The sequence below is a fragment of the Daphnia magna genome, linkage group LG5 (assembly GCF_020631705.1).
Source record: "Daphnia magna isolate NIES linkage group LG5, ASM2063170v1.1, whole genome shotgun sequence".
Classification (NCBI taxonomy): Eukaryota; Metazoa; Arthropoda; class Branchiopoda; order Diplostraca; family Daphniidae; genus Daphnia; species Daphnia magna.
Window position 1 is genome coordinate 3,680,130 of NC_059186.1, and position 9,297 is coordinate 3,689,426.

At 42.9% G+C, this 9,297-nt stretch overlaps 1 protein-coding gene across 1 annotated transcript; it reads left to right on the forward strand.

The window, feature by feature from the left end:
- Positions 1 to 6,937: 6,937 nt before the first annotated feature.
- LOC116923377 (uncharacterized protein K02A2.6-like) lies at positions 6,938 to 7,747 on the forward strand. Its single transcript, XM_032929827.1, has one exon. The coding sequence runs from the start codon at positions 6,938 to 6,940 to the stop codon at positions 7,745 to 7,747; it is 810 nt and encodes a 269-aa protein (XP_032785718.1).
- Positions 7,748 to 9,297: the final 1,550 nt, after the last annotated feature.

The following is a 9,297-nucleotide window of genomic DNA, read 5'->3' on the forward strand; positions in this document are numbered from 1 at the left end:
ATGAGGAAAACTGGCAGTGTCCAATCTCACACCGTCCCTGTCCAGTTTCGCCCCGCCGTTTAAATAAAAACTAAAAAAAAACCGACTTCATCAAAATCCTTATAATTTTAAGACTTAAAAATTACAAAAAATTGTGGAGTTACCCAAGAAGGTGCTGCACCATTAACTAAAAATAAATATTAGAAAAAGAACATAGAAATCTAAATAAAGAGGAAAGAAATTTTTTGTCCAGTTTGACCCCGTTCTCCCCTACTCTTTACCGTTTTATTAGATTGAAAAATTTCGTGATTTCGTCCTCGTATATTAAAACTATTAGAAGGTAAGGAATTCAGATTATTGTCAGATTCTCCTGACAATTATTGTCCTTCTGACTTGCGCTTTAGTCCCTTGGGTTATTGGAAAGTAAACGCCCATCGATTCCCGTTGTTGGCTTTGATAGCAAGGGAGCTCTTCGGGGTGCCCGCTTCGGGAGGAGAGATCGAACGGGTCTTTAGCACCGCCACGGACATTGCATCGGCTAAAAGAAATCGCATTAAGCCTCCTCTCTTCGCTAAAATGCTTTTCATAAAGCGAAATATGAAACTTATGAGTCCTGTGACTCCTGTCAAAAAGAAATCTAAAGGACTCCTGTAAAGAAGAAATCTAAAGGAACCTGTTATTATAGTTTAAAAAAAAAATATGGATTTTGTAAGAAATCAAAAGTCGAACAGACTTTTTAGCAAAACTTCTATTAAAAAGTAAACTAATCCAATTAAGTCTTGGGTTTTTATTTGATATTAAATTAGGGATTAAAGTCAAAAAAATTAAAAGGAAATTTAAAAAATTTTTACCTTGACACAGAAATATGTAGAAGAACTTGTATGTAACTATGTGTTACATGTTGCAATCATAAAATTAACAATTGATTGTGAATTGGATTGGATTTGGATCGGATTTGGATCGGATTTGGATCGGATTTTCTCAAATTTAAAATGATTTGGATTTGGATTTGGATTTGATTTGGATTGGATTTTGCTGATTTTTTCGAGCTTAGGATTTGGAACGGATTTCAAAACACACGCAATGATTTGGATTTGAGTCCAATCCGGTAAATTTAGAAAATCCGAAACACTGCACTGTACATAACTTATTAACTAAAAACTGAAGAAACAAACATAAAAAAACAAAATTAAAATAACTAGATAAGCGACAGGCCGACAGCTATTAACTTATTAAGTGATGATGATGATTAAGTGATGAAATGATTAAGAAAGGAAATGGCAGTTTTTTTAAATAAACAAAAGCATTTGAAAAAGGCTAGCTTTAATTCTATTTTTTTTTGCTGATTTAATATCAACAACCGTGCTAAAGCCACGCTCAATATTACTTGATGACGCTGGAACGCCCATCACGTCTCTAGCAATGGCGTATAACATGGCGTATAAACAGGACTTATACACTGATACCTTTATTAATTGTCTTTGAATCTTTGATGTCATTGATAGATGTAGATTGCAAAGTTGGCACAAATCCGAGGTCCTACAGTCCCGTTAACTTAGTGGAATAGTGGTCTATTGAAAAGACCAAACCAAAAAGGAAAATGCCAAAATGGGAACATTTATAAAACCGAACAGAAAGTAAAAATATTAATTAAACATTAATACCTGCAGAAAATTCACTCAGAGTTACATTAAAATAAAAACACAGAATTCAGATACTCAACGTGTGAAGGAATATGAGCTCAAATTAGGCCAAGAGTACGGGGAAACAACTGCCGAACGAAAAGCGTCAGCGAAGTCAGACCTTTGGTGGGCCATTGGTTAAGTTACTCTTAATGATTTGGATTTGGATTTGAAATTGATTTGATTTTTATGACATTTTGCGTCAAATCCAAATCAAATCACTGCCTTTTCCCACATTGGGAAATCCAATCCAAATCCTCAAATTTTTCGGATTTGATTTGGATTTGAGTGATTTGATGGCCCCAAATCCAACACACTGTTAAAAGGGGTAGATAATAAGGTTGTCAAAATTGAGGGAACGGTTCCAGTAAACGTAAAATGGAAGGGTAAATTAGTGGAACTTAGCACGGTAACAGTCTTAAGGACGGCACCTTTTGCGTTCATTTTGGGAACCGATTGGATAGTGAAAAGTAAAGCTAGTTTGATAGTTAAAGATAATATAATTGAAATTATTGGGGGGGAAGAGGCCATTGAGGGCAAGCAAGAAGTGGGTAGAGAGAAGTAAAGATTGCAACGGCAGAAGAAGAAGATTAGCAAAGGAAAGGAGCAGTCAAATGACGAGTTGATCATTAGTGACGAGTTGATAGAATCGTTGGCCGAACACTCTCCGGGAAAGAATCACGACACGCTGTCAGTGAAAGCGGTGGGAAACCAAACTATTCCGCACAATTCTCTAGCATTTATTGTGGGAGCACTACAAACGGAAGTATCGGGAACGGGAATTGTTAAATTTAATCTTTCGTCGAAACCGGGGAAGGAGTGGGTCATACCAGCAAGTGTGGTAGACATTGAGGAGGGAAAAGTGAAGATCGCGGTGGTAAACTGCTCGTCTACTGACATTCAAATTCATCGTCACGAAATTTTGATCCGTTGAGTTAGACGAGGAGACAGTTATTTCGAACGTCTCAGACAATGTAGAGCTGGAAGACTTGGTGTGTTTAAATATTCCGGTTGACGATCATTCTTCTCAACTGGCATCGCGTGTCAGACTTGGAGAAAAGCTCAGTGAATCACAACAAGAGAGAATGCTAACCGGGCTTAAGCGTCGGAATCTATGTTTTCCTACCTCGAAAAGGGCAATTGGACATACCAAAGAGGCAATGCATTTCATCAACACGAGAGATGCCAGTCCGATCAGGTGTAACCCTTATCGAGTCTCTGCGTTTGAAAGACGCATCATTGCTGACAAAGTGGAAGAAATGCTGGAGGACGGAATCATAAAGAAGTCGCACAGCCCTTGGAGCTCACCAGTAGTCCTGATTAAGAAGGCTAAAACGGGTGACTATCGGTTTTGCGTTGATTTCCATCGGTTAAATGCGGTAACCAAACGTGATGTGTATCCTTTGCGAAGAATAGACGATGTTCTAGATCGTCTAGCAGGAGCTAATTTTTTTTCTTGTTTAGATTTAGCCAGTGGGTATTGGCAGGTGCCAGTTGCTCCAGAGGACCAAGAAAAAACGGCATTCATCACTCCAGATGGACTGTATTCCTTCGATCGTCTCCCTTTCGGTCTCAATTGTGCCCCAGCAACTTTTCAACGCCTTGTGGATAAAGTGTTAGCAGGATTAAAATGGAACATGTGCTTAGTTTACCTCGATGATATTTTAATATTTGGTAAGACGTTTGATGAACATTTAGCTCCTCTTGACATGGTGTTGAAAAGCCCTAGAGCGCTCAAACCTTACCCTTAATGTAGATAAATGTATTTTTGGAGCTTCTGTGGTTTCTCACCTAGGTCATGTGATTAACGCAGAAGGGATCCATCCGGAGTCTGAAAAGGTTCGGGCACTAACAGAGATGCCAGTCAAAAATTTGAAGTCTTTGCGAGCATTCCTGGGACTCGCATCATTCTATCGACGCTTTATTCCCGACTTCGCCACAATTGCACAACCCCTACACTCGTTATTGAAGAAGAATGCTGTGTGGAATTGGACGGATAAACAAGAAACGGCAAAGAAAGAAATCGTCAGCAGAATGACGTCAGCACCAGTACTGGCACACTTTGATGACGCGTTAAAGGTGACTGTGCAAACGGACGCAAGTCAAATAGGGCTTGGCGCAGTCCTTTCGCAAGCATCAGGCAATGGACAGCGGCCCGTCGCCTTTATTAGTAGGAAATTGACGGATACGGAAACTAGGTATCACACCAACGAGCTGGAGTGCCTCGCAGTAGTATGGGCTCTGAAGAAGTTGAGATCTTACGTCTACGGTAGACACTTTACAATTAAGACAGATAGTTCGGCGGTAAAGTGGATGATGAGTAAAAAGGAGGTAAAAGGTATAAGGTGGATCATGGAGTTACAAGAGTTTACCTTTGACATAGAGCATGTCAAAGGTGTAGAAAATCAAGTGGCAGATGCTTTGTCAAGGAATCCTGATGAATCCCACTCGGGAACGAGTGATTCTGGGACAAAGGACGTACTTTTTGCAGTAATAGTTTCTCAAAAACCTGTTGCCACGCACGAACTTGCCCTCCTGCAGCAGCAAGACGGCAAGTTGCGACCAATTTTCACTTCCTTGCAATTCGTAGCACCCAGTAAGATCTCTCAAGGTTTTGTCATTAGGGGAAAAGTTCTGTATAAAATTAATTCAAATAGTGGTAAAAAATTCCCTCCATTCTCCGTTCTCCGAAGACAAGTTCTCGAGGCATGTCACGATACTCCGTCATCCGGGCATCAAGGGGTAGAAAAAACTCTGTTTAGAATTAAAAGTAGGTTTTGGTGGCCGCGACTGGGAAAGAGTGTTCAAAATTTTGTAAATATATGTATCTTTTGTTTAAAACACAAACACTCTGTTGGTCTTCCAGTCGGCAAACTTCAACCTATCGAGCCTTCATCATCGCCTTTCCAGCTAATTGGCGTCGACCATCTTGGACCCTTCAAAGAAACACCGAGTGGCCATCGTCACGTCATAGTTTGCATCGATTACTTAACCAAATGGGTTGAAATGGCGCCTGTTCCGGACACGTCAACCAAATTTGTGACAATCTTCTTAGAATCGAACATACTTTACCGGCACGGAACACCACAAAGGATAATTACCGATCAAGGATCATGTTTTACATCTGAACTATTTGATGAATGGATAAGAAAGTGGGGAATTCAGCATATACAAGCAACAGCCGAACATGCAGAAACAAACGGCCTGGTGGAACGCGTTAATCGGACTTCAACACTTGCGCTTTGTGCCTTCATCAACGCACAGCACAATGACTGGGATAAGCACCTGGCGGCAGCAACTTACGCAATCAACACTGCGCGCCAATCAACTACCAAGATCACACCTTTCGAGCTGGTGAAAGGTCACCAACCAGTCTTGCCCGTCGAACGTCTTTTTCGATGGCCAGCTGAAGAGCAAGAGAGCCACGTTGATTTTCTATCTCGGGTTCATAAATTAAGAGAAGCAGCACGACTGAGAATTTTAAAGAAACAACGAGCCGTGAAGGAACGAGTCGACAAACGCAGGAGAGTTGAGTTCGAACTTCTCCCTGGTGACCTAGTCCTCGTTCGTCGCCGGCCACGTAAGAAAGGCCTAACAAAGAAGTTCCTTCCCAAATTTACCGGCCTGTTTCAAGTCGTCAAGAAAGTATCAACTACGACCTTTTTAGTAGAAGACCTGCCCGCTGTAAGAAAAAAAAATTCGTTCCGGCGTTTTCATGCCCACGTATGCCGGCGGTCACAACCGGGTTCTCCGTCCCTCGTCATCAAACAGCCCAGCATATCCGTCAGTATTGGTCCATTCGTGAAGAATTATTGGTGGACAACGGCCTCGTATTGTTCGGCCGCCGCCTCATCATCCCCCGATCGGCCCGTAGGGATATCCTACTCAAACTTCACGCAGCTCACCAAGGTATCGTCCGGATGAAACGACGGGCACGCCAGACGGTTTTCTGGCCCGGAATCACCAACGAAATCACCCTCGCGGTAGAGAAATGCCAGGCGTGCCAGGAACGGCTTCCGCGCCAACCACAGGAGCCCCTTTTGCGTGATCCCCTCCCATCGCGAGTATTCGAGGACGTATCTGCAGATCTCTTCCAGGTGGGATCCTTACACTTCCTCGTTTACGCGGATCGACTTTCCGGGTGGCCTGTGGTCCATCAATGGCGGCACGACCCATCGGCCCGCGAAGTCACTAGCGATCCCACCCGAATTGCATTTGATTCGAATCGATTCGAATTGATTCGAATCGATTCAACTTGAATTGCGTTTTTTGAGATTTTTCGAATATTCAGTTCAACTCGAATTGGAAAAATCAAAATTCATATTCATTTGAATTGTGATATTTTTGGGTAAATATTCATGAAAATTTACCTGAATATTCATTTTTCGATTCATGAATATTCTTTGTGAATATTCGTGAATATTTATGTCAATTCACGTCAAATTGATTTAAAAAATTTTAAAAACAAAACATTTACGCTCTTAGAGCAGCAGCAACTAGTCTCTAAATAGCCATTTGGCTAGCAGACCACAACTCATGCCTCTATGGTTTATTTCTTTCTCAAGAAAAGCATATGGCACTGACTGAGGCTTTTTAATTCAGATGAGTCCACTACTCCACTCTCTTTTTTCGATTAAATTGACTGGCAAGTGCTAACTGCCAACTGCCATAGCGAGTTACCGTACTTTTTTTGTGTTGTATTTGATTTGGAATTTGGGGTATTAAGGTTCTGGGGGTTGACGGTGACGAAAGCCATGAAGGTGAAGTTATGAACTAGGATGAAAATTTCAGTCTACTGATGCATATGAAGAACTATGAATTTTTCAGTGCTGATTAGTACTGAAACTGATAACTTGTCTTGAATTTTGTTTAGTCTTAACTCTTGACTAGTCATTGTTCATGTGCTCATGTTTTGCGTAAAGATTGGCAAATTTTCTCTTAACACTTAACAAACTCAGTTATACTTATTTATGCGCATTTATGTCGATACGTTAAGTGTTATTATGTTTATTATTGATGCCTGAATAAAGAAATCATTTTTTTGCAAAATTAAAAAATTTATTTTGATTTGATTCGAATCGATTCGAATTCCATTCGAATTGATTCGAATTGAGTTTTTGTCAATTCAAATCAATTCAAATTCAACTCGAATTGTATTTTGAAAAAAATTATTCAACTCGGATTGCGTGAAATACCTCGAATTGATTCGAGTGGGATCGCTAGAAGTCACCCAGGCCGTCATCGAAAATTTTGTTGACCTGGGAGTTCCGGTTCGCATGCGATCCGACAACGGCCCCCAATTCAACGCCCATAGCTTCCAAGCCAAGCTGCGCCAATGGGGCGTGGTTTGGGGCAATTCGACGCCAAATTACCCCCAGGGCAACGGCCACGTGGAGGCGGCGGTTGCCGCCATGAAAGATTTAGTGACAAAAATTCTCCCCCGCGGAGATCTAACTTCGGACGAATTTGCCAGCGGTATGCTGGAATTCCGCAACACTCCCAGAGAGAACGGCCTATCTCCGGCGGAAATGGTTTTCGGCCACCCTCTGCGTTCTATCATCCCAGCGCACCGGACATCATACGCCACCCATTGGCAAGCGGTCATGGAGGGACGCGACCGGCAAGCTGAGCTCGACGCCGCGGTCAAATTTAAGTACGACGAGCACGCTAGGCCCCTCGCTCCACTACCGCTGGGCACCCATGTCCGCGTGCGCGATCCACCCTCAAAACTGTGGGACAAAGTCGGCGTCGTGGTCGGCATCGGGCGCTATCGATCGTATCGTATCAAGTTCGAGAGTGGCAGCGTATTGTGGCGCAATCAGAGACTGCTTCGGCCGATGGTAGTGATTCTGGATGTCGGCGAGCCGTCGCTGGAGGCGGGCATGCAAAACACGGACGGAGAGGGCGGAGACGAGAGAAGCAGCGCCAATCATCCCACGGCAACCGGATCGGCAGACGGCGTTCCTGTGCCCAGACCGCTCCCAACCGACACCGGAAGCCAAACCAAGGAGGCGGACGTCCCTAACACGCAGCCACTTCGCCGCAGCCAGCGCGTCCGGAAGCGCACAGTGATGTTCGATGTTTAATCTAAGCTTGTGTTCTTTGTGAATTGTCGCCCACCCCCCACTCGAAATGCATATGCAGTATCTTTGTATTGTGTACGCCAGTATTGTGTTACGCCAATGTATGCCATGTCATTTTCTTGCGTGTGTTAAGCTGTTGTCGTTTGTTGTGGCGCAACAGCTTGGGAAGGGTTGTTATGTACGCATCTTGTTGGTTTCCCCCACCGACCGGTAGATGTCCCTCTTCCCCTTCTTGACCGGCCGAGCCCACCGAGGGCAGTCTAGTTTAGGCCTCGCATGTGATCAGTGGCGTCTACGCATCTTGCCCTACCAAATACAATTACGTCCATCGCTATCGACGACTAAGAGACTTAACAACCACGGTCGCAAAGTTCTCCTAGGAGCGGGCGAGGGGTCGCCGACTCTTTTCCAGGGTTAACCTCGAGAAATTTTTCCGTATTTGCTCTTTTTTCTATTTCCGTGTTTTCCGAAAAATTTCGTAATTTCTAGTTTTTCCCAAATTACCGTAAATTTCTGCAATTTCCGTATTTCTCCCTAAATTTCCGCTATATCCCTATTTTTCCGTGATTTCTCTATTATTCCGCGATTTCTACTACTACCCAGCAAATAAACCAAGCGAAAATGGAATGAAATTAAAGAAAATGATTTCATTTTATTTTATTTATAATGTCAAGCCACATTTCTTGATAAAAAATCGGGCAGGCGGGCAGAATAAGTTATAATCGGTGTTGTAATCGGGGCAGTCGGGTCAAAATATTCAATCGATTAGGTTTTACCATAAATTGATTGGTTGCAATCGGGCTGCATCGCTGATTACGTACCCCGATTGAGCCCCGAAATCCCTGCCCCAATGCCCCAAAATGGCAACCCCGATTGGCTCGTGGTTGATCCTTAGTTGTTATATCTTAGTTGTTAAAGGATATTGACCATATGAGACGCCAGATTTCAGACCTGCCGCGATCGAATGCTAATCGAGATCGATTGCGATCGATCGATCAGTTTTTGCTTATCGTGAACGATAGATCGATCAGCTCCCTCAATCGAGATTGAGATCGAGATCGAAAATTCATTGATCAATTCGATCAGCGTCCTCAGCGCCATCTATGAGTTGCTAATAGAACTTCTTTTTTATTGGGAAGAAGCCATACAGTCTGTCAAAAGCTCTGAATTCTCAGTCAGGATTCAGGAATAGTTCAGAGTTCACTACAATCATTTTGGTTAATTCTTTGATTATGGCTGAAGCCATATTATCAAGTATAGATGTCGAAGATGAAGTGTAAGTAAATCTGGCTCTTACCTAGCAAGACAAGTTTTCTCTAATCAAAAACGATTAATACAGGGTTGTAGATCTTTTTACGCTGATCATTTTTAATATAGGGTTTAGGGTGTGAAAATGAGAAAGAGTGTCCGTAAAACGCGTACAAAGTTTCGAATTTTACGGAACGCGCTGCCCAAGCCGGCCAGAAGGGGGGTCGGGCGGGGGGGTTTGCGCGTACCCATAAGAGAGGGGATAGTGAAGGAGGGTTTACCTGAGCCACACCATACGGCTCCAT